Below are 25856 nucleotides of genomic sequence, written 5' to 3' on the forward strand. Positions count from 1 at the left end.
TGTGAACCGCGGTTTAACGGCAACCCTTTCTTTATCAAACCAAAGCACTAGATTAGGGTTAGACATTATTGTGTAGAGATACAGATTTTTATTATACACTAATTATTATTCCATATTCACAATTATGTTATTGAGTATAGAAATAAATATACACGAGCAATAATATATATAGGCAAAGTGAGTATGTCGGTTGTATTGCTTTATTTGTTTGGTTTTAATATTCCATACATTTTGGCAATGTTGTATTTCAACAATCGTACCGTACGAGACCAGTCATCTATCTATCATATATTCTGGTCGGTCAATGGGCAGATATATAATCTCAGTTCATTGAACGCATACTTTGATTGCATCATTCCGCGATTCAAGTAATAGATCACTTAATACATCGTACAAATAAGTATTAAAAAATAAGTATTTCGCTTTATACATTTTAAATGTGTGCTGGACTTTTTAAGGAGGGGCCCAAGAAACCCCCCCTAGTCCCGGCCGCGAGACCAGTTAAAATGACATTCCGACAACAGAAGATGTGTTTGAGGCAAAATGTGCATTTCTTCCCAGTTTGGCAACCCTATTCCTCCAATACAACCTTTGAGACGTGAGTGGGAGGGTTTCTACTCAGGCCGACCATTTTCCAGCAAACACTTATGAAACAATGTGTCTACCACAGACCACAGGAGAAAGTCTATCAGGAGCTCTCAGACAGACAATTAAGTCTTTTCACCTTGATTTTTCCAGTCTTTTCAAACCACACGACCAGAGAAAATGTGTGCTTTTAAAGTACTGTGCAGCAAAAATGAAATATTTGTGAATCAAAAAAAGCAAAGGCATTGTCTCTACATAAGAATCTCTGTATTTTACATCCAAACACTTATATAAAGTATATCTGATATCTGGACAGTTATTGTGTTGCACTGGTGAGTTCAATTGGCCCGCTATTCACAACCTGAAGTGACCCTCTAAAATGGACTCATATGTTTCCTGTGTCACAGGTCTGTAGCTTTTCACCGTCTCGTCCAGAACAAACAGAGGCTCTTTGATTCCCGCAGGGTTGAAGCCCTCCTCTGTTAGCTTTACTTTGATATATTTATAGGTGCCAGTAGTATCCATGTCATTCTGTAATGAGTTGCAGTTTCAATACAAATTGAACACTTATTTTAAATATGACAAATACCAAGTGTTAAATTCATAAATATATGTGCGAGGCATTATGACATCACCTTGATCCGTATGAAGCGCGGTCTGGCGTAAGAAGGAAGGTAAGTGGTCACGTGACTAAAAAAACCTTCGCAATCCAACTGTTGGTCATCCTTTAGTTTGATGGCAGCCATTCCTATCCTTCCCTCGTGTCCTGCAAATAAGATGTGCAGTGTCAGTAGAGAAAATACAGATTCATTGTATGACTGATGCTTTGAAGGAGTAATAAAGCAATTAACCTGGAACTGTAACGCCATACACGTTTGCTTGCTCGATACATGTTACCATTGTCAGAATGTCCGATACTTCATTTGTGGACACGTTTTCCCCTTTCCACCTGAGCAAAAGACCAGGATGTTATTATATAGGTGGAGACAAATAGATTTCATTGACTGAAAAAAGATCATATAGATTTAAAGGTACAGTTCACAAATGACATTTCCAAATAATTGATTATTTATTCTGTAAAATTCTGGAAGATGTTACAAAAATGTCTGGACCACTTTTTTGATAGGTTAATGGCTTGACAGCTCCAGTCCCCGTTCACTTTCATTATATAAAGAAGTTGTCCCTTTAACCAAACCACCTTTTATGTTCCACAAAAAAAGTCTTATGGTTTTAAAACAACATGAAAGTGAATAAATGTTGACACTGAACGCATTTATATCTTTGGGTGAACTGTTCCGTTTAGCTTCATTGTAGCACTGTACTTCAATCTGCCCTGTTAAATGTGATGCTTTTATGTATATGTTTACCTAAAAGTGTCGCCCACACGATCCTGAAAGTAGATAAAGTTATCATTGTCTATCCTGAACAGATCGCCAGAGTTGAAGTACACATCTCCCTTTTCAAACACATTGTACAGTTTCTTCTTTTCTGTCTGCTTCTGATCTCCGGCATATCCAATAAAAGGATGCCTTTGGGTGATCTTTGAAACCAGCAGACATGCCTCACCTGCATTCAATAACACAGTAACATGTAATTCCTCCAAAAAGTACCAAAGAAGCAAATGTTCAAAAATGAATGATAACAATTTATTAATATACATTGTGATATACTATGACGGCAGCCATACTCAATCCTACAGTTTAGGACAAAAATTGTACTTAAAAGTAGAAATGAAGATGTATCTTAAAATGTCTTGTGAGTTTGTATTACATTAAACTGATAAATATCACATGCCTTTAGCAGCCGCTATGCAAACTCCATCAGCGTTCCTGACAGGTTCCTCTCGCTCCTGGTCAAACTTAACCATGGCATACGGGCTTACCTTCTGAAATAACGTGACATGTTTTTGCATTCAGACAAATTCAAGTAAATCTCAAAAAGAACAAATACAGTAAATTCCTAAAAGAGTATGCTTAGTCCTGGGATTAATAGTTTGTATTATATGAACCTCATATTTTGGCCTTAAAGAATAGTTCATCCATAAAAATATATTAATGACTAATTATATAAATCTTTTTTTTCTTTATGTGTTAAGGGTTTGACAATGGAGATGTGAATGTTTGGCGAAAACTCGAATAAAAACTTCCAAAAACGTCTAAAAATGAATCAGTAAATCAAATATCAAAGAAAGCTGAATGATGCAAAGTTCCGTTGATAATGACAAAACTATAATTTATGGATGAAATATTCCTTTAAACCTCTTAACATGCATCAGGGTCAGAAGGGCGTTTTTTGCCTTTCTGCATTTTTACATTAATATACAACAATCAAAAACTATGCATCATTACAAAGTTTCAATGTTCTGAACTTTGCAATCAATAAAATGTTTAATAACAGGGCTGCTTGTCAAGAGGTTAACATTGACTACAATATCTCAATAATGATAGTGATAGTGATTCCAGTAGTACCTTATGAATAGCGTGCAATCTACCAACAGCCCCAATTTTCCCAGTGAAGTTCAGGAAACCTGTGACCCCCTCAGTTGCACCGTAGAATTCTTTAATTTCAATATGACCGAACCGGCTTATAAATGTCCTCCAGATATCTGCCCTCATCCCGTTCCCAATGGCCATTCTAACGTTGTGTACTGGGTCGCTAAACCGCTTTGAAGAGCAATAAACACAGATAAGATGATCAGACCAGGTTATGTTTAGGTTATTTAGCGACGTAAAATAACCTTCCCAGAACATTTACAGGTAGGTATTTTTGTTATGAGGTTGTTATTTTGAAACCATAAAATAACCTTCCCAGAACGTTACAGGGGTGTATTTTGAAATAAGCTAAAACAAAACCACCAGGAAACGTTCTGTATAAGTTATTTTTAGGTTATTTGGCAACTATAGTATAAAATAACACTCCCAAATGTTTCAGGGGGTGTATTTTGAAATAAGCTACAAAAATAACCACCACAGAACGTTTTGTTTAAGATTTTTTTAGGTTCTTTTGCAACATAAAATAACGTTCCCAGAACGTTGCAGGGTGGTTATCATTAACTTACCAAAAAATAAGTTGCACAAAATGTTTTCTAATGGTTATTTCTGATGACATTCCGGAAACCAAAATACTTATAATGTTTAATTATGTTCCAAGATAACCAAAACCAAAAATAACATTCTCTAAAATTGCTGGATTGGTACATGGGACATGAAAAGCTACCAAAATATGACATGGATGACTTTGAATACCTTTGGTGTATTGCAGAGATAACGCATTGTTTCTCCAATATACTGGATCACAGTTACATTGTATTTCCTGCAGTCGTCCCAAAACTGAGAGGATGAAAACTTGTTCTTCAAAACTATACTGCTTCCTAAACAAAACACAACAAAAACTGCCTTATGAGACAACTAGTGAGACTATAACAGAATTATATATATTTTTATGTTTTGGGTATCATTGTTTTGGAACAGCTGATTTTACCTCTCTCAATACACCCTGTTAATCCGAGACAAAATCCAGCACTGTGATACAAGGGAAGGTTGATATACACAACATCTTCAGAGGTCGCACCGCAGAGTAACTGGAAGAGGGCCATCGCCCATAACCTCTGATGAGTAACCAAACCTGCCTTTGGAAGACCTGCAGAAGACAGGGTGCGTACAATACAACATCATTTTCACTTTACAGATGCTTCTCTATTCCCAAGAAGCAAAATTACAAGCAGTCTATTTCAGTCTTGATATGACCAAAGCATGTACTAGCAGCTGAGAGGCATGCGCCGACAGGAAACGGACGGATTTTCCTGATGTTGTAGAGCATGTACCTGCAAGTTCGACAGGTGATATTGTGTAAGTCATTGATTCCTGTATTACCTGTCGTGCCTGATGTATAGATGTACACAGCTACACTTCTCAAGGTGACATTGGCTCTGAGGTCGGCAGGAATGGGCTCATCTGAAGCCTGATTGATCTTGTCGGTTAAACTCTCAGCTCCGTCACAGTTAACACTGTCAGTCAGTATATAGACAGTGACTCCTTGCTCTCTGAGCGCAGGCAGCACTTCTTTAACAGCATCCTGCAGCTCTACAAGAAAATATACAGGGGTTATATGAAAAAAATAACAACTAAATATGAACATCCATTGTTACTTGCAAATATTATTTGTTTAGGCTGCTACAAAAACTGTAATCTTCTGTGTTCAGCACTGGTTAGTATAAGACGGTGAAATGTGTGTTTTACATTTGGCATACTCAGCTGATTTTCACATGCTCTCCTTTCATCTACATTTATGCAGATGGTACATGCACTTTTATCCAAAGTGACGTGCAGTATTGTATGCACTGTACTTTGTGAGACTAATATTAAGTACTGTTACAGTATAGAGTAACAGTGATGCCTAAATGTTTGAAATCGTTTTGTCTAGATCTCATTTGGCAATGATCTCATGTGCTTGAGTAATATATGCGGGTACATTTCAAGTAGAGAAAGAAAACAAAAAATGGATTTATTTTTTTCTGTTAAACTTTTTTTATTTTCATAGAACTAACCTTAAATTCAACATTTTCAATATTTGCTGATCTTAAACTTTGGAAGATTGATATATTTAATACTGAACATCAATGTACTAACAGAAAAATCTGTCAACTCTGTTATAGACAAATTGTGTCAAATATATACAGTAAACAAATGTAACACAATTTAAATACCTTTCATCACTAAGAGAGCTTGTGTCTTTTCATCCATCAATGCAACTTTAAGCATAATAAGATAGAGACTTTTTGTTTTGGAGTAAAAATATCATAACATTTAACTGAAAAGTTGCCAAGATTGTGTGCATTTTCTCTAAGCATGGCTTTAAAAATAAACGAAATCCTTTAAAACTCCATGCAGTAAGAATACTAGCTATGCTAATAAGATTCTGGTCAATTTGTTAACAATAAAACACATATGATAATTTTTCTTAAGTAAAACCTTAAACAAACAGAGTTGACATTAAAAACAGAGTTGACCACCTATAGATAAAAGATCAAAAAATAACATTTTCTGCCAGTGTAATAAGGTATTACAAAATAAACTTGACACTTCCCAACAGCAGGATTTAAACATGCATTATGTCCTAACCCTAATCTAACCCTAACCATACCCTACCCTAACCCTATACAGTTCTAAAAAGACATAACGCAACATTCATTAAAATGTGTATCAAAAAACATGCACATATTTGAGTTATGCCTAATTAAACATACAAATTTCAAAAACTTGTAATGTATATTTTTTATTTACTTGCGTACATAATCAACTGAGGACGTTTCATAGTGATATCTATTATTTTAAAATGTTACCCTATTCACCTGTAGTGTCTCACCTTAACTTCCCTTGATCTACCTATGTCTTACCATACATAATGTTATAGAATTATCAACTCTTGGACCTAATGTTACCTAGATATCCGTGGTTCAGGGTCTGGTTCAAGACTTTGTGAGGTGTCATCTCTCTAAGTCTCTGCTTTTCTGCTCTGCACCTCTGCTGATCCTCTTTCCAATACCTGGGTTTGTACCTTTTCTCCCTTTCACCCAGATCAACCACTCTGCTTGTCTGCCCTGCATTTTTCATTTTTCATCTCTTTCTATCCTTTTGCAAATTTTCTGCCTTCCTTACAGGGTCGGCATCTCCCCGTGCCCTGTATTGCCGTTGCCTTTCTGCTGCTCACAGTTTCATCTGCCTATTATTAAATTTACTAAGCCTGGAATGATATATAACAAATCTATCAGAATCCGGGATCCATGACCTAGAATCCGTAATAAATGTAAAATAAGGCAAAATGCTTAAATGAGATTGGGTACATTTGACCCTGTTAATCATTGTCAACTCTGTTCAGGTTAAACTTTTTAAACCACTAACAGAGTTGACGATAACAGAGTTGACATTTTCCACTATTTTGTGCTTTAGCTCAAAATGTTAACCTCAAACCAGATACCACATGGCATGTCTAAAAACAGAATTGTATGAGTTTTTTCCATATTATCGGTTTTTAAGAAGTGGATGAGAGATTCACTGCAATATCACAATAACAGATTTGATAAATAATTAATCTACTATTGATGTATCCTAAATATGTTTTACAAATTAATGAGAGAAGAATAATGAAATACCTTACTGCTTTACAGAGTTTCCCACAAGAGGAAGTGACATCACTTGTTGCAAGTCACATGCTTTTTCTACAAATGCTTTGGAGGTTTTTTTTTGTTTTATTACAGAGGTAACGGAGTTCACCAGAACGTAGGGACAGACACAAAATCTATTTTTTTATTAATTAAATTACAAATAATACAGAAATTATATACTCTATGCAATTGTTTATATAACTTAATAGAGTAAACACAAAAAATATTTGAAAATTAGACATAATTATTTAGTGATAATTCAAGTTTAATGTATGAATCAGGAGGCAGAGACAGTCAATAAAAGGTGGTGTGGGAGTCATTTAGGTAATATTTACCATTTTTAAAAAATCCTCAATATTAATAAAGCATTATTTTTTGTGATGTTTAAAATAATTTGTGTTATTATTAAAAACTGATTTAAAAATAGCTTCTTTTTTTAAATAAAAGAAGGTTTATCTCGAAGACTCGAAATGTACCCGCAATTCTGGAATGACCCATATGCAAAGGGTTGTTGGAGGGATATTTCAGAGCCAAAGCAATATATCCTCATGTTTTACCCACCGGCAAGGCATCCTGAATGAATATGACTTTCTTCTTGAAGAATAATGAAGTCGAAGTTATAATACCACATATCATGTTACTTCCAAGCGGCGGAGCTTCAAAATATTGGAATAAAAAAGATACGTGGTATTTGTAATCTTTTGAAAACTGTTAGTTTGTTTATATTACACAATTATCAAATCATAAAAACAATAGAAACAATCACAGAAATGAATACAATTTCTTATAATGGACACTGTATTGGTTTTAATGTAAGCTATAATGGACTCTTACTTGTAATGTGTTGGGTAGGTTTCTTTTGATGGGATGTCATCTGGAACTAACAAAAGTCCATTAAAGGGATAGTTCTCCCAAAAGCATTTACTCACCCTCTTGTTTCAAACCTGTATGACTTCATTGCTCCACAGAACAAAAAAGAAGATATGAAGAATGTTGAAAACCTTACAGCACTGGACCCCATATTCACCCACTCGTGTGCATATGGACACAAAACCAATGCAAGGGAATGAGGTCCAGTTAAAGGCATTCTTCAAAATATCTTCTTTTGTGTTCTGCGGTTTGAAATGACAAGAGGGTGAGTAAATGATGACGGAATTGTTACTTTGGGTGATTGATCACTTTAAATCTTACTGGAATAAGTTTAAAACACTAGGGCCCAGTTTCATAGACAATGCTAAGCTAAAGCCAGGACTATGCATTAGTTAAATTTAAGTCGCTTTTATTAATGCCTTGGATAAAAACATTACTGGTGTGCACCTTGAGACAAAACAATGGCAATTACATATTTAAAGATATGTCAGGGCAATTTATTTTCAGTGAAGTCAGCTCCAGCTTTCATTTAAGTCCTAAGAAATAAATAAAAAATTACGTGTTCAATGGTTCAGTAAACACGTCATAATGGTTTGCGATTTGTACTGAAATTTGCATCGTTTTTTATCAACAGAAATGTGTCTATATCATAATAAAAGCCCCTGCGGGAACAGTTAAAGGGATACTCCACCCAAAAATGAAAATTGTGTCACGAATTACTAACCCTCTAGTTGTTCCAAGCATGTATACATTTCTTTGCACGGTTGAACACAAAGAGAGATATTTTGGAATAGCAACCATCAGCTCTGAAGCATCATTGCCAGGAACCATTTAGATGGTTCCCCATATCTCTTCGTCTTCCTACATTCCTAAAAGTGTCCTCTTCGTGTTCAACAGAACCAAAAAATGACACACGAATGTCCTACTATGGCAGTCAATGATGCTTCAGAGCTGTTGGTTGCTAACATTATTCCACAATATCTCTCTTTGTGTTCAACCGTAGGCTACAAATAAAAGTACACATGTCCGGAACAACTAGAGGGTGAGTAATTCACGACAGAATTGTCATTTTTGGGTGGACCATCCCTTTATTTCACTACTCCATTGCATTTAACCAATAAGAACTTCCATACTGCATACAAATGAATGCTTTCCATATATGAACCATCCTCCTTTTATCATTCAGCCCATCACAAAATTCCTTGATGGCGTACATTACGGGATTCCCATCACCCGGATAAGATCCCACCAACAGACCCCAACACATCACGAGTAAAGGTCTACAGAGTCATGACACATTTCATTCAAATCAACGCATTACTACAACAAACCAACTTGGATGAGGATTTTAGTTTCTTCTGAGAAGTTTGTTGTACCTGCAGAGGCGATGAGCGCTTTGGCTCCGCTGCAGGAGAAGCAGTGCAGCAGTGATCTGGATCTGATGTTATAGTTCAGAAGAGACGCAGAGCATCCGATCTTCGTCAAAGCCAACCATACCCACACGAACATGGGCTCATTGCCCACGAGAAGAGCCACCGAATCTCCCTCACGAACACCCGCGTGCTTTAATAAACACCTCGCGATCTTATTGCTCCGTCTTTCCGTCTCCGCGTACGAGTACGTCTCGTCGCCAAAGCGAATGAACGCTTTCTCGGGCTGTTTCTGCACTCGCTCCAGAAATCGGTCCAGTAAAGTATAGACAGGTTTGGACTTTCTTATTTTGGTCATGTGATACGCGATCAATAAGATTCTGTAGCCGTACTGGACGTCTGCGAGGAAGTAAGGGAAGCGGAATCTAACCGCGAACGCAAGTACAACGGCACTTACGACGAACCAAAACATGACGCAACGTCATCGGAGTTCTTGCGGACAGTCCTCGTGTTCAGACAGGCTGAAGATAACTTAACAAAACATGTGGTGATGACGATGATGATGAAGAGGAGGAGGAGGAGCTTTCACGTGTCTGTAAACACCCACTGAAACAAGTATGAAGGACAGAAAATCGACTTCAAGAAACTTTAAGTTTCGCATTATAATGAACGAGGATCTAAGTGAACATGGGTGACGCTTACAAATCGATTTAACACAGATCAATTGAATAATTCAATCCATGTTAAAGATGTTAAATACATAATAAACAAATAACAAGAAACCGATTTTGGAGAAAAACATTACAATGTAATTAAATTTAACCATAACAATACATCATAATGGATAAATAAACAGACGAATTTAAAATGGGTGTTATAAAATGTAAATAGAAAGAACAATAAAATACATACATAATATAATAGATTGTTTAAAAGGATTATGATTTTAAATCGCCTTTAAATAAACATTTGCCAAACTCTCTATACAGTATACATCTATCTCTACACTACACTCACACAACTTTACTTTTTAAGGTACAATAGCCATCAATGGGGTGAGCACGTGACATATACATGTCTGCACCTTCCCAATGTCTTCTTTATGACAGAGAATGTGAACTGTAAAAAAATCTGCAAAGAAAATGTAACATTCTAGCATCTGGGATGCCAAGATAATAAAGTAAAATGTTTTTCATGTTTTTTCCTCCCAGCTTGTACATTTTTAGTGTTTTTGTGTCGTTTGATGTTTTCCATTTCTTTCTGTAATTTGACATTTTTAACCAAATTTCAACAATTGTTACTTGAAACAATAAAATGCGTTTTTTACAGTGTACTCTAACAGATTTTAACCACATGTTTATAGTTTTCTAGTTTTGTTCGCAGTTCCTTTTCTTAAAGATGTGCTATGTAAGAACAGCTCTGTCGATTTTTGGGTGACTGTCAGACACAAGTGGCCCATGTCATCCCAAAATGGAAATAAATGTAAAAAATATGAAGTTATATTTTATATTATGAAACTGAAGTCCACATTATCTTTTGTAACTCTTATTAGTTGTAATGGCGGCTACAATACTTGACAATTATCATAACAATACCATAAGCTTTATATAATTTCTCCCTTATGTTTCTTTCCATCTGCAGTTTTCTGAAAAGCTGCTTTGCAAGAATGCAAAATTGTGAAAAGTGCAGTAGGTCTGAATGTGAAATATCATGCACAGTGCTAAAAGCCCATTTAAATAACCCATTTAAATTTTTTTGCAAAACAGAAATCCAGTTTTAAACCTCTTCCTCGCTGCTATTGAACCTTGACTGGCTGTACAGAGGTTGCCTGAAGACATTTATCAAACCAGTTAAATTGTTGTAAGTAAATGGTTAACAGGTTGTTTATCAATGTGTTTTAAAGTGCATGCTGGAACTTCACTAAACTGTACGTCTCTTTTTAACTAGTAGCAAGATGTGAAAGCAGATTACTTACTGCAAACTTATGTTTTTTTTTATTAAATTACAAACATAAATTCAAGCATTGACAGTGCAACTGCTACAAATGTTTAAAAAAACAAGACACTTTTGGCTCAAACGAGTAAAAAAACATTGCTTAAGGTGCAATAAAATGCAACTCTTACATACATGACTCTTAATGTTTACAAAGGCACTTGAAAACCAAGTCACAATTTTATTTCTGATGCAGTGCCAATGGACTGTCGAACCCGCTGTCATGTTGACGCACTTTCAACTCTGAAAACAAACTCATTGGACACGATTTAAGGACATCATCTCCTTCTGATCCAGGGATTGGCTCTCTGTGTTTATTTGCTCTAAAATCTCCAACTTTTGAGTAAAAAGGTGGAAACATCTCTTTGTAAAGTGTGATATCAGAGTTTTCACCAATGGAGCTTCCAAAATTCAGACCATCCAATAAAGGGCCATTTATTAAGAATGGCTTGCCTGGCTCTGGGTAAGATGATGTCAGGTGAACGTTGTTTACAAAGTTACATCCGTTACTGGTTAAACTCCAATCGCTCTGACCTTCATCCCGAACAGGCGGCTCTTCAATCAGGAAACCCTCCATAAACTTCTCCCTGCTATGCTTGCTTAAAGCAATATTAGTTGTCCTGTCATTATTTTTGAAAATACTATCATCAGTAACGTTGGAGCAGATGCCTAATCCACGCTGTGTGAGTTTCTGGGAAGTGTGAGATATCGGAGGTGTCATCCCAGGATCTTTAGAATCATACAACACCCCAGACATGAGGGAATCGAAGTCCTTATATTTTGCTTTGACGCTTTTCTGTTTGGCTGTGTCGATTGTCTCAGTTAGGTTGTATATCTTTTGGTCCTTTCTTCGTACATGAACTTCAGCTCCATGTGCTGCAGCACCCAGAACTTGAGAAGGAGAATCATTTGTTTTACCGTCTGATTTAGCGGATTCACCTAAGCATACATAAAATAATAAATCAATATTTTCATCCATTCCAGACATTATATTATGATAAAAAGAATCAACTTAACGCATTACCTTGAGAGTTCTGGGTTTTTAAAAGCTTGCGTTTGGGTACAGGGCTCTCCAGAACTTTGGCCATAGACGCCAATTTACTAGCAGCGCTGATAATTTTCTTCTCTGCACTGCAGATGATATAGCATTAAATCTTGTGCATGTGCAATGTGTAAATGTATTTACAAAACCAGACTAATAAGAGCGGAATCGCTTTCATACCCGGTGGTCTGGCCTTCATCTTCAAGCAGCTCCTGCACACAGGTGAGGTAATACCTGCGCATCTTCCTGGCGGTGTCCTGTCTTTCCCTCATGACCTCGGCCCTGATCAGTTCAGCCGATCGCTCCTTAGTCTCCTGAAGGTATCGCAGCATATCACCTACAGCACCGTCATCAAAAACATTTAATAAAATCGAATTGTTCTTAAGACACTTTAGTTAGAAGTAATAAAGTCAAAGCTAAAGGTCCAACAAATGAGTATCTATTGACAGAAATGCAATACAATATGCATAACTACTGTATGTGTTCAGAGGTGTATAAAGACCTTACATAATGAATCGATATGTTTTTATTATCTTAGAATGAGCTAATTCTATCTACATACAAATCACAAACACAAAAAATATTTTCATCAATTTGTTTTTCTGAAAAGGTTCCCGTGATGTTACGCTATAAAAACATGAAAACGCTCTCTTTGCCTACACTCACCTTTGATCTTCTCCACAGCCCGAGTGTACTGCTCCTTCATCTCCTCAAGACCCGCTTGAAGATTCCTACGGTTCACTGCACTGTTGTATCACATTTATGAAGAACATATGAAATATATGAGAAAATGTAACCGTACAGAGAAACATCTACAACCTTTACCAACCTCGACTGAGCTTCTGCATCTGAGGCTTGTTTGAGTTCACCGAGAGCTCTTTTGTGACCCTCCTGTGATTTCTGCAGGGCTTCCTCATGCTCGTCTAATTTAATACAAATAAATAGTCAATAACAACATTTTAATACGTGGAAAATTTGTGGTCATCCACATTTGTATGCTACACATGAAACATCAAGAATATTCTAATCCTTAGATTCATGCGACCAATTTAATTATCGATATCACACACCTTTCATCTTCTGGAGAGTGCTCTTGTGTTCTCGTGTGGCCCTCTGAAGGTGCCGGCAGGCCTTTTGGAGATGCCTCTGAAGATCCTGATTCCTTTTCTGGAGCTTGGCCAGAGACTCTGCACATTCAGCACTGGTGCACGGGCCCCGTTTCAACTGAGCCATTAAGCCTGCTGTGAGAGGAGGAGAAAGAGTGAGATTTCAAAGATTCCAGATGTGTGATATTGAAGTGCTGTGGATCTTACTGATCTCAGCTTCATGTCGGTCCTGGGTCTCCTCCAGCACACATCTGAGCTTATCTTCACTGCTCTATGGTTGGCAAGAACCAAAAAACATTCATTGTGTTTCTCAGGGTGAAGAATGATAAATATAGACAGCATACATATGACTTTCTCTATTGTAATTACATATTTGTGTACCTTCTTCCATTCCTGTTTGGCCTGGTGGACTGTTCGACTGAGTGTTTCTCTGCAGATCTGCCACAGTCTGGATCTGATGGTTCCTGTCACGCTGCTGGACGTCTGTTCACTGTTCCTCCTCTCCAATCCCTCCAGCAACACCACCTTTAGATCAGAGAGCACCTCCTCCTGCACTCGCCGTGTCTCCTCCTGCAGTCTGCAATATAACAGATGTACATTTTAATGCTTGATTGGAAAACGCTGCTAATGCCTTAATTGTGTTTATTGGTGACTTCATATTTATATACAAGTACAAAATATACGTTTCTTTAGTTCAATTGGTAGAGCAATTGTGTTTGCAATGGCCCAATTAAAAACATCTCACCCTCCAGTAATGCTATTGAGCTTTCAAAAAAATCATTAAATAAGCTCAAAACATTAATCGTTTACTCTCACAAGCATTTCTATTCAGGATGATTATTAACCTGATCTCCTGCTGGCTCCTCCACTCTTGTTCCTTCTCCCGGAGAGTCTCCTGCAGCTCAACGTTTCTCATTTTTACATTTTGCTCCAGTAAGACATGCAGTTTGTGCTCTCTCTGAAGCTCCGCTCTGAGACGGGACATCTCCTCTTGCTTGTCCCTCATCCAAACATCTCCTGCCGCTGCTAGCTCTGCTTTGATGAGAGCGGCCTGCTCCTGTTCTGAACTCTCCTGTCGAGTGCTAAGGATGAGCACCTCCTCCAGAAGCTCTCGGTTTCTCCTGCTACACTCCTCCAGCTCGGTGCATTTTGTAAAGAGTTTCTCCTGCCACCCATCCTCCACATTCTTCACTGCTGCAGACACCTGAGATATCACAAGAGAGTTAAGCAACTCCGTTTAATACAATTATTTGTTTGAGTTGAAGGAGCAATGTGGACATTTTAGTGGCATCTAGTGGTGAGGTTGTGGATTGCAATCAACGGCACATTCCACCGCTCACCCCTCCATTTTGAATCACTAAGGTGGCTGACACAGAACTAAGATGTCGTCATGTTTTCGCTTCTTTCCCAAAAGAGATTATTTATTTACGAAACGATCTCTGTATAGCAGTTTGTTCATTTAGGGCTACTGTAGAAACAACATGGTGAATTCCATGTGAGGGGACCTGCTGTGTGTCTAGAAATAGCTCATTCTAAGGTAAAACATAACACTTTATTATGTAAGGTCTTTATACACCTCTGAAGACATATAATATGCCTTATATAATAATAATAATATTGCATTTCTGTCAAAAGAACTCCTAAGAAATTACACACTACAAGATTAAAATTGTGAATTAAATGGATTATTGAAGAATGTGGATAAACAAACAACATTGACCCCCATCAACTATATAATAAATTATACATTTTTATTTTTGGTGAGCTATCCCTTTAATGTGCACACACAGGCCCTTTTACAAAGGTTTGAATGTTGCTTGTTCAATCAGGTTTTGTAAGATGAAAAACGTATACCTGTTCTTGAACCCGTTTCTCTTGTTGTCTCTCCCATTCTTCTCTCTCTGTTTGCAAGTTGCTTTTGTATTCCGGTAAAGAGGTAAAGTCTTGGAGCCATCTAGAGCGAGCCCGCGAAATCGCACCTTCAACCTAAGACGTGACGTAACATCCTATCTGTTAAAGGCTGTCAGCCAAACCTTTATTATCTGTTCATCACGGTTCACCATACCTTTAGTGCGATGCCATCCGTGTGTTTCTGCTGCAGTTCTCTCTGAACGTGTTTCACAGCCTCATCCACCGCTCTGGCCTGAGCGATCGCAGCCTCCTGCTGCAGTGTTTCTCTCTGATCGCCGAGTCTGATCTCCAACTCGTCTGGTGAAATCATCTGCGTGGTGGTCTCCAGAAAGCTGGTCTGACACCCTCCCTCACAAGCGTCTGCCTTTTTGAGCTTCGCAATCTCCTCCTGGGATTTTTGTAGCTTCTGAGCCCAGCATTTCCCCAACTAACAACGAGGCCGACAGAAATAGTAAAATAAAGTGTTAAAAGTAAATAGTGATGTTTTATGAGATCACACAGGCTTTGAGTATAAAGGTGACCCGTCATCATTTACCGTCTCACGCTCGCGCTGCCAGTTCTGTCTGGCACTTTCCAGCTGCTTTTGAACCAGCGCCTCAATCTCAGCTTGTGTTTCTGTCTTCCACTGGGCTTTGAGTCGAGTCACGTCCTCCTGATGCTCGGACTCTAGATCGGACTTCAGTCTCTCCAGAGCACAGTCGCTCTATTTAAAAGCAGAAGGAATCTTGTGATTTTCGAATCTGTTTAGGTGTCGCTTAGGCTTACAAAGTAAAAGCCAAGGGACGTACAGTTGTTACCACATCCTCTCTCAATCGTCTCTCTTCGTCAATCACTCTCTGCAGATTTTCTTCCAACCTGTCTTTCTCTTTACAAACAGAAATGTAGCACTCCTGCACGGCTAACATCTCCTGGCTGAGGTCAGACAGCTTTGACCTGTGGACACGATAACATCTGTAGTAATCGTTTCTAATGGGCGTAACTCTTGTTGTTGTGATTTAAAGGTGAGGTGTCGTACTCTAGCTGCTGGATTTGTTGCTGATGTTGGCTGATGAGCTGCTCAACATGAGCCGTGTGCTCTTCTGCGAGCTCTGCCTGGACACGATTCACCACGTCATCCCTGTACTGCTGCTGTGTCCTTTCATACCTAAACACACACACACACACACACACAAAAACATCTGTTGTCCATAGAATCCCTGTATAACTGACAGTTTGGATAATTATTGCAGCAAAGCTAATGTTCTAGTAAGGCTTATCAATGATAAATCGCATCCAGAAATAAACGTTGGTGTTTACTTAAAATATATCTGTGTGCTGTGCAGTGCATATTAATTTGGTATTTATAACTGCATATATTCAAGAAAAATTCATATTTTCATATATATAAGCCCCATGTTCTAGCTCTCGTGTCACTTCCACACCTCTCCGCTGCTTCCTGTTTCTCCTGGTCCAGCTCTTGGATCATCTCTCTCATCTTGGTGCAGAGCTCAGAATTAGCGCCTTTCAACTTCTCCTCACTCTGCTTCAGCTCCTGGTTCCTCTTCTCCAGAGCCTGCGTTCACAAACACCTTTAACAAAGACGTATCAGATCGCTGGACGCTTTCAAACATACAAACTTAGTCGTAAACGTAACCCCATTTTCTTTTGATTCTGACCTCTACTCTGTCCTGCAGAACTTGCCGTTCCTCCTGCAGTCTGACAAGCTCTTTCTGAGGGGCGGCAGCCAAGCCAGACGATTCCAAGTGTTTCTCCAAGCTGCTCTCCCTAACCTGCAGTGAACAGTATCTTTAACAACCAGGATCAACCAAGCAAGCTAAACAAACAGGCTATGGCTGTTTTAACCTTCGAGTCTCTAGCGGTCTTCTCAGCTTGATCTAGCTGTGTCTGCAAGTGCTCTGTTTTAGTCTGGAAGCTCTTTAGTTCCTCCTGTAGATCTGAGATCTTCAGTCTTTTGCTCTTTAGGTGACTCAGGCAGCGTTGTAACTCGCTCTTCAACTCTCGCACCACATCGTCCTTCAACAGACCGGAGTCTCCCACATCCGCTATGTGAGGGGTACTGAAAAACATACAAAGGTTTTATAGTGACTTTATGAATATTACTCTTTCTTTGCCATCTGTCAACAAGCAATGAATGATATGTCCACTTGTGAGGCTTGTTAACAAGAGGTGTGCTATTACGTCTACAACATGTTACCTGTGGATTCGTCCATTTCGCCACTTGGACTTTTTGATCCCTAGATCGATGCAGGACTCAGACAGATGGTTCTCCCAGTCTCCATTAGACTCAATGGAAAGAGCTCCGTGTTTAACAGCAGACTCGTACAGATTGATCTGCTCCTTCAGCTCCGTTAACTCTTCCTGTTAAAATAACCAAGCTTTAACAGTCTGAATATTATGGGCTGCATTAAGATGAAACAAGGGTTTCCCAACCTGCAGAGTTTTGTTGATAGCTTCACTGATAGAATGGGCAGACAGCGCCTGCTGTAGTTTCATCTGTAACTGGCTCATCTCCTGCAAAGAGCCTTCAGAAAACAAGCTGCTTTGATGAATATCAAATATTTTTGAGAAGCAATGTACTGGCTCGTGACATTACCCAAGAGACACGAGCAGTCAGAGATGAAGAGTACACAAATAAACAGTATGAAACACACCAGTGTGGAGCAGTTTGGCACATTGCTGCTGGCTCTCCTCCAGTCGCTGTGTGAGGGTGTTGATGACTGAAGCTCTGTCCATCTGATCTTCTTCTCTCTGCCGCTCCAGCTGTCTGACCTGATCCAGCAGACGCTGGCCAGCTTCAGCCTGTCAAACACATACGGTCAAATCCCTGCGGTGGCATGATATCACCCAAAGCGGGTTAGCTGCAACTCTCTGTATACTCTCATATATTCATGCAGAATAAACAGACAATATGCAAATAATAGGCATGCTAATAACAACTAGTTAATAGTAAGAATTACCCCTATAGTGAAAGTGTTACCCAAGCTTTTAACTAGAAAAATCTAAAGTTATTTGTTTACCTGTTACAGGTACTGACAGATTGTTTCTTAAAATAAAATCAAACTTAAAGGCTGGATAACATCCTGTCATGCATTTTTACGTTTTTACACTGTTAAACGCTCTGGCTTCTCATGCTTAACACGGTCAACTTGTTACATTTACATTTAGCGGACGCTTTTATCCAAAGCGCCTCATGAAGAAGAATTCATGGAGCAATAAGCGATATGTCATACAAGAGCAATAGTACGATAGGTGCTTATACAAAGTTACTAGTTTAGTGTTAAAAAACGAGATGGACATATGACATAGTGTTTCTGTGCTTGATACGCTTCCCCAGGACTCAAACTTGTTTCAGGAAGATTTTTATAAGTCTGGATCCCGGTAAACAACACGACGGGATAAACTGATGATGTATTGTGTGCTCTGCTGTAGTTCCGTCGCCCCTGCGAGCCTCCAGCAGCTTCATCTCTCTTTTATAAATTTGATCAAACTAAATACTCTTCGTAGATACGACATATGCAATACTACTGTATAGTTACTCAAGATTAATATGAGATTTGACTGCGCGTGTTACCCGATCTTTAATGTTATGGAGGATAAGAATATATCAGTCATGTAGACTTTTTTGTCACTATTTTTATAATGATTTTGTTTGTCATTTTTGTCATTTAAGAACATCCCATAGTTTTTCCACAGTGTTTTTTAATGTACCAGGACATTACGGTATTGAGGATTTTAGCAGAAAAAGCAATAAAATAAATAATTAATTCCTATGTTAAAATAATGCTTTATGTAAGGTAGAGAACAGAATTATATTATCATGATTATTTTTGTTACAGAATTATGTTTTATAACTAAAATCTTTACTGCCATGTTTCAGTGTTTTTGTGAGAATGACCCATACATAAGGTCAATTTAGATTTTACGTCATCATGTTTTCAATGTGTTCAATCAGATCTTTCCAAAATGTTTGTCCATTTGTAGTTGGTCAGACAAAACAGATAGCCTTTAGTCATAAAATCAGTTTACGATTGTACGAGTTTTGGCTTACATAGCTCATAGTAAACTGTGATAGGAGAACATTATACATTTAATATGATCAATCATAAATATGTCTTGCCATCCAAGAAAACACTGACCTGCTCCTCCAAGCTCTGTGATTGGTCATCTAGTTTCTGCTGAAGTGCCAGAATTTTGGCTTCATGCTGTTCCCTGAGGGACGCCATGTCTCTGTCATGCTGCTCACGTGCTCGTGTCAGCGTTTCAGATCGACACAGCTCCATAATCTGCTGCTGCATGCTGTCCATTGCAACCTCAGCTGCACGCTGCTGCTTCACGCTCTACACACACACAAAAACAAGCAGTACAAATACATTAAGTGATTTACTGCTACAAGCTCTGAATGCTTCATTTTGTGTGGTGCATAATCATACCTCCTGCTCTCTTTCCGCCAGAGCCTGGGTTTGCTTCTCTAGAGATCTGATTCGGGCCTGCAGCTGAGCTTCTCTTACTTTCCCCTCCTCCACAAGAGCACCGGACTCCTTCAGTGACATGGCCAGGCCGTCCCTCTCATCTACATGAACAGCGAGTAAATAATACAGCTTCTAACAAATCCCACTTCAAAAGGCCATTTTGGACATTCGGATAAACTGACAGTGCAAACACAAACAAGTGAATCAATATCAAATGCGTGTTTAAGCAGTATTAATGTGGTTCCTCTGACCTTTGACGATGGCAAACTGATGCTCCAGATATCTCATGTTCCTCCTGCAGTCCTCTAGTTTCTGCTCAAGCTCTTCGATCTGTCTGGACTGAGCGCTTTTCAGAATGTGCAGTTGAGCCAGCTGCTGACCATCTGATGTTTCTGATGTACATACGCCAAAGTTACTATACAGTCATCAGAAAGCTCATTGTTCACAGAATCGTATATTGTCTTGAGTAACTCACTCTGCGTTGAGTCCAGGAAGTCCCTCTGAAGCTGGTCGAAATGGCCGTTGTGATTGGCTGCTTGAGGATTGAACATCTTTGGTTGGCTGGAAGGCTGGTGTGGGTTGTAACTGGCCTTGTAGTGGTCAGCAGATCTATTTCCTGCAACACCCTTCAACAAAGCACAGAATTCAAAATGATGGGCTATTATACATAGAGAGCTTGGGTTAAGAGACAAATCAATAATATAATAGTCCAATCCAACTGAATAATCGTAATAATACCACATTATAAATAAAATCTAATTACATTGTTCATTGCTACATAAAACGTCACCCATTTCATACAAGATTGTAGACATCTACCTGGAATTGTTTTTTTGTTTTGGCATGCACTACATAGTTTAACCCATTGCTTTGGACCTCTTCTTCATGGTAACCCGCTCCGTTTTGAAGAGCATGCGGATACACGTCCTGGTCAGCCCCATCTGCAGCAGAGAAGTCAGTACCGCGGGACTCATCCGTGCCTGCGTAGTCTCCGTTCTGGTACTGGTAATTCCCACTGGTCTGTTGGTCACAACCTTGGTGTAAATGTTCTGATCCTGCCTGATGGTGATAAGGGTGACTGTTGGTCTGAGGGGTGTGACTTCTGTAGCTGTCTTCATTGTAAGATCCTTGACCATCCTCCTCATAATGCTTCAAATGACATTTCCAGCAAAAGTGAACAAATGAAAAATGTCAACTTTGTGCTAGTGTACTGTTCTTCTAAGAGGACATATCACAGAAAATGTCTACGGCAAGAAGCTCTATCTACTGTACTTAGGAAGACTGGCATGAGTTTGAACAGGAGTACTTTCACATTTAACCCCCATTTACAAATCAACACCAGTTCAGTATTCATCAATGGAGTTGTACCCTAGCCAATCATTACAGAGGTTGTTTACATATACAACAGTACGGAAAAAAAGACTTCTCAATTCAAAGAACTAACAACCATTTTTTGTGCAAGAAGCTTTGATTAAAGGGACTGGAAATTAAATGAAAAGAGTTGGATAAAGCCCCTTTAGACAGAAACCGTTAATCAGAAATTGAGAAACTCACTCCCTCATGGGAAGGTCTTCGATCCTCCCACTGTGGCACATTCCAAGCTTGCAGTCTTCTGAAACAGAAAACATACATTTAACACCATGAATATGTATTTATTAAGCCTGATTCATGTATTTGAGATGAAGGTGTTGTATACCTGTTGTCATCTCCCTGGTGACTGCAGGTGGAGCGGTCAAGCTCGGGTGAGGAGCAGTCACGAGTGTCCTCCAGCATATCATCAGGGAGATCAGTCAGGAGCTTCTGGAGCTGAAGAAATAAAACAAACCCACAAACATTACTACAAATCTAATTCATAATTCTAGATGCGAATCACCCTTCTGGGGTGAAAGGTGAAACACTTACGGGGTCCCAAAGCTATGGGGAACCAGAACAATTTGAGCAGTTTTTATGTAAAGGACCCACAACAATAAGAGTTAATAGACTTATACAGGTATGAAGTATTTATGTAGGCCAACCCAGATGCCGCAGTGGTTCCCTAACCGAAAGCCTAAGCATTTTTCTCCATAGACTTTTGAAAGACTGCAGAAAAGCTTTGCAATTAACTGAGGTTTATGATACTTACACCTCTTCTCATCAAGATCATCTTTACAGATACTTTTGAAGCCTAAATACAATCGGCAAAAGTAAAATGCTAACATGAGGTTATAAACAGACTATACTACAGTCGCTCAATATCAACGTCACCACCACCAAGCCTCCAACAATGTTTTTGAAATTTTATTAAAACTTGTTCCCTGGTAAGTAATTACTCTGTGAATTCATTTCCATCGTTTTTAAAGTCCATGAGAACCGGAAGTTGCGATCGTTTTTACTTCCGTATTTTTACGCATTTCCGAGTAAAACGAAATTTTGAATGAGAAAAACAGTGGGCATGGCTTGCGTTTTTCACAGCGATTTGATTGGATGCGTAAAAACATCTGTTGCATTTTGAAATGGAACTGGCAGCAGACTGAAGGGGAGATTGCTCCGGTCAAGCCTTCTAACATACGTCACTTTAGATGGATAGTCCCTAGTGTGCGGAAGTGTATTTTTTTTTTACTGAAGATGATGAGGGCACATGAATTTTAAAAAGCGAATGACCCACATTGATTAAATATTACAGCGTTTATTGTAAATAGTTTATGTAAAAAATAGGAATTGTCATTTTTCATTTCACTGGGACTTTAAAATTTATAACTGGTGTTTTATGTCATAGAATAAAACATGAAAATAATTATAGGTATGAATAACCACAGACTTTGTGACTTCTGTTCCATTATATTTTTGTGCAATGTTAGTAAGATGTTAAAAATTATTTCAAGGTACTTGTATATACTCAATTACAGGCATGTTATATTCATAACTATCACTGAACATGATCATTTTCTTTAAACCCTTTAAAACAATGATCATTTAAAAATGACAAAACAAACCGAAACCAAGAAAAGCTAAACAAAGAGCACGAAGAAGCAACAATCCGCTGCAGGTCAGAGAAAACAAAAGCAACCATTTATAAAAACACACCCGCCCGGTTACAGACACACAAGCACTGTCATAACACAACCAAACACAAGCACATGGCCCTGGAGCCCAACACCACATGACTTTTCTCAACTTCCCTATACTAATAAATGAAAACAAAAAAGTTAACGCTTTTTTTGCAAATGTTTTTATGAAACAAACTGGCGTTGAAGTCCAACTCACCCTCCATAAGTGCTGCCGGATGACCCTCACATCCTCAATCGCTTCCTCGGACGCAACGCTTTCCCGCATTTACACAGCAGCTAGCGCGGACGTCTTTTGCTCGATCACATACTGAAAGACTTTTGTGTGTTATGCTGAATATCAGCAGCCGAGTCATATGAATAACTCCAGAAAAGAAAGCGAGAAAGAGTAACTAAACCATTCTGGATCGGCCAGACTGAGATCACCCTATTGTCGGGGTCAGACTTTACGTTTCAGTTAACTGGAGCAGAAACATTCCTCCTCTGATGAAAACGACAGACAGACACTGCATACAGTCACCATTCACTCCATCTAATTATATTCAGAAGTACTCATAGATCCATAGAAAATAAATGCAAAGTCTTTAGGAAAAAACTCCAACGTCTGTTTTATTTACTCCAGCAGTGAAAAGCTCTCAAGGGCAAAATTCTCTTCTCAAGAGCAGTCAAGAGCTTTGCTAGTATGCTGGGTAATGGAAACAGGCTATATGTAGTAACAAACACACCTAGCAGCATTTTGTGTGCACCAATAGCTGCTTAAGTTCATTCATGCAGCAGATAGCATTCGGCTGAGTCAGAAAACACATGCGCCTGATTGGAGGAGATCTGGATTTTAAAAACAAACACCCGATGGATGGAATTCGCTTGAGATGACCTCACAATGACTTGTGACTAACAGGAGAATCTATAATGACAAATATGAATAACCAATGTTTTGTTGAACCTAGTGACTGAGTCAAGTACAGCTGAGAGTGAGCTCTGAGGCCGAAGAATTAGTTGACGTTATGTTATAAAACATTTGATCTGTGCCTTAATTATGTTGTAGTTGGAATGGACGATAAACTTTTATTTTTAAAAGCTAAACATTTAAAAAAAAAATGTAATTCCGTTATTATAATCACAGTTTCGTGCTACAAGTCAATGGTGTCCCACACAAACGGATTACCTGTTCCACATTTGGTTTGTTGGGTGGTGGTCACCCAAATCATGCACAGAAGAGATGTTGTTTTTTTATTGGATTTTTATGAGAACAACATTATGAGTTAAGAGCGAGGTTCACACAATAACGATAAAGATACAGAGAACGATATCGTTGGGATCACTTTCAGAACGACTATTTTCCAGCTGATGAACGATAAAACATACTTTCAGACAGTTTCTGGCAGATAATATTTGACTATTGGTTATTGGCTTTCATGTCAGAATTAAAGACTGTAGTGGTCGGAAAGCGGTGTGTTTACGGCGGGATATTATATATGTCACCCTTATGAATCAGCAAACTGGCAAAATATATCCTTTACGTCCCGGACATGAGCGCACCTTAGATCAGCCTTGAGAGAGCCTTTGACATCCAGCCTTTGCTGTCATATTTTGGAGAAAAGGCATTCGGGAATGAAAAAGAAAGTATCAGCAGGTCATCTACATTAATTTTAGTATCAGCAGGTCATCTAGATTCATTTTAGTGACGGAGAACACTGCAGCGCGCAGGCTTAAAATAAACATAACGTTATTGTTATGGTCCGCTGGTGTGGACGCAGATATTGTTATAGTTACGGTAATCTTTATAGTTATCGTTATAATGTGAACAGCCCTTTACACATGAACATGGCCGTAGAAGTACAGAGAGACAACAGAAGAAAAATTATATATAATATAAATAAAAAACCCATAAGTAGGGTAGACTATCACAAAATCATCTTATATCGTATAAAGAGCTGTTGTTTTGAGGAAAAGGGAAGGTTAATGTTTTTGATTCTAGATTATGGGGTCACATTGTTTTAAAAAATGATGATCGGCTAAATAAATAAAATAATCAACACTGCAATATTCCGTGAACATTCCTTGTTTTCATGTTGACTGGCATAGTCTTAAAACAGTCAGAATCTACATTCTATCTTTAGATAGTATTTAAGATCTCTGTAAACTGGAAGTCAACGTACGACTTCAATATCATTCTGACGTATTTTCAACACAAAACATATTAAATAAAGGCGTGGCTTGTGTTTTCCTATTGTGCATTGACTGGATATAGAAAAGTCGAAGTTTCATTCAGAAATGGAGCCGGCAAATGACTGACAGTTGGAGGGGAGGAGTAAACAGATGCTCAAGCCAAATTGAGGATTTTAGTTACAGATTATGAAAACCAAATTTGTCGATTGCCTTGGATGGATGGATTATTCACCACAAACCTACTAATGTGATCTGACAAAATAAATAAGGTGAATGTTGCTTTCAGGTGGACTTTAAGATGTCATAAACAATGCATGCTAATAACAATTCTCATAGAACATATTGCTCAAGGCGTCAAGCATCTATACACAGACGATTATGCATACAGATACATTATTAATCATTGTAAAGAAAATATGTGAAATGATGAAAATGTAAAAAAGTGATGTAATTTCCCTCATGAGTGACAGATGTATATAAGGGGGGGGGGGGGGTTGTTGTACATTATAGGAGTAGGTAGTTGAAGCAGTACCTCTTGTTCTCTCGCATAGTCCTCTTGATCATACTCCTCTTCCTCCTGCTGGGTCTGTAAAGCGGCACTGTCAAAATCTATAGACATCCTGCGGCAGAGCAAACACCAGAAACAACAAGATTCGAGTCAAAGCATCACAGTCTTCAGTACACATAACTCTGAAACAGTCTCTGCTTACCTTTAGTCTTTAAATGATCCACCGTCATACATTAAGGCAAAAATAAGATAAAGTGTCTCAAGAAGAAACACTTTAGTGTATCGGTGCTATTGTTGATTAGCATGTAAACACTACACGAATGAATGAATGTGTATTAGCAGCGTCACGCGTGAAAATATCAAAACAGCTCAGTTTATGACATCGGGTACTTGTACGGTCGGAAAAGAAATAAACATGTTAAATTCTCTCTTAATGTAAGTTTATGACTAATATGTGAGGAAAAGTCCATTCTTGATGGGCGGCCTCTTGAAACATGGCGCTCTCCACAGCGGCAAAAATACTGCGTTCTGATTGGCTGACGTGACGGTGACGCGGATTTGCGTCAACGATGGCTACGGAAAACACGATATTTTGTTATTTTTTATTTACATGGAGAATTATTTATA

The 25856-nt window shown here is 38.5% G+C and overlaps 2 protein-coding genes across 3 annotated transcripts; both read right to left on the bottom strand.

Moving 5' to 3' along the window:
* Window positions 1–70: 70 nt before the first annotated feature.
* slc27a2b (solute carrier family 27 member 2b) lies at window positions 71–10011 on the bottom strand. Its single transcript, XM_079450789.1, has 10 exons — window positions 8995–10011; window positions 4458–4667; window positions 4066–4224; window positions 3831–3955; window positions 3054–3248; window positions 2380–2470; window positions 1953–2151; window positions 1437–1534; window positions 1221–1351; window positions 71–1116 (listed from the first exon to the last, which is right to left on the bottom strand). Exons 1-10 carry the CDS (start codon window positions 9458–9460, stop codon window positions 940–942), a joined length of 1851 nt encoding a protein of 616 aa, XP_079306915.1. The 5' UTR covers window positions 9461–10011; the 3' UTR covers window positions 71–939.
* A 930-nt stretch (window positions 10012–10941) lies between these two features.
* On the bottom strand, window positions 10942–25806 carry cep152 (centrosomal protein 152). 2 transcript variants are annotated; one of them, XM_079449774.1, is made up of 29 exons: window positions 25432–25806; window positions 25254–25341; window positions 21205–21314; window positions 21063–21120; window positions 20328–20657; window positions 19984–20134; window positions 19760–19900; window positions 19470–19609; window positions 19176–19376; window positions 17691–17838; window positions 17470–17561; window positions 17234–17397; window positions 16882–17095; window positions 16695–16808; window positions 16461–16591; window positions 16055–16183; window positions 15837–15972; window positions 15575–15742; window positions 15194–15466; window positions 14983–15114; window positions 13974–14332; window positions 13510–13705; window positions 13336–13399; window positions 13093–13263; window positions 12852–12945; window positions 12689–12768; window positions 12203–12359; window positions 12005–12111; window positions 10942–11919 (listed from the first exon to the last, which is right to left on the bottom strand). In XM_079449774.1, exons 2-29 carry the CDS (start codon window positions 25338–25340, stop codon window positions 11162–11164), a joined length of 4905 nt encoding a protein of 1634 aa, XP_079305900.1. In that variant the 5' UTR covers window position 25341; window positions 25432–25806; the 3' UTR covers window positions 10942–11161. The 2 variants fall into 2 exon arrangements, with proteins under 2 accessions (XP_079305900.1, XP_079305899.1); XM_079449773.1 differs by having other exon boundaries at window positions 15828–15972.
* Between the last annotated feature and the right edge of the window lie 50 nt (window positions 25807–25856).

Source organism: Barbatula barbatula (assembly GCF_947034865.1).
Source record: "Barbatula barbatula genome assembly, chromosome: 25".
Classification (NCBI taxonomy): Eukaryota; Metazoa; Chordata; class Actinopteri; order Cypriniformes; family Nemacheilidae; genus Barbatula; species Barbatula barbatula.

Coding starts and splice junctions, on each gene's coding strand:
- slc27a2b (XM_079450789.1), bottom strand. CDS start 9,460: ATGTTTTGGTTCGTCGTAAGTGCCGTTGTACTTGCGTTCGCGGTTAGA. Junction 4,668..8,994: donor AGCGCTCATCGCCTCTGCAG/GTACAACAAACT, acceptor ATTTTCTTGTAG/AGCTGCAGGATGCTGTTAAA. Junction 3,956..4,065: donor AACAGGGTGTATTGAGAGAG/GTAAAATCAGCT, acceptor TGTTTTGTTTAG/GAAGCAGTATAGTTTTGAAG.
- cep152 (XM_079449773.1), bottom strand. CDS start 25,340: ATGTCTATAGATTTTGACAGTGCCGCTTTACAGACCCAGCAGGAGGAA. Junction 15,743..15,827: donor GAGAGGATGTGGTAACAACT/GTACGTCCCTTG, acceptor GCTTTTAAATAG/AGCGACTGTGCTCTGGAGAG. Junction 13,264..13,335: donor CCGACATGAAGCTGAGATCA/GTAAGATCCACA, acceptor CTCCTCTCACAG/CAGGCTTAATGGCTCAGTTG.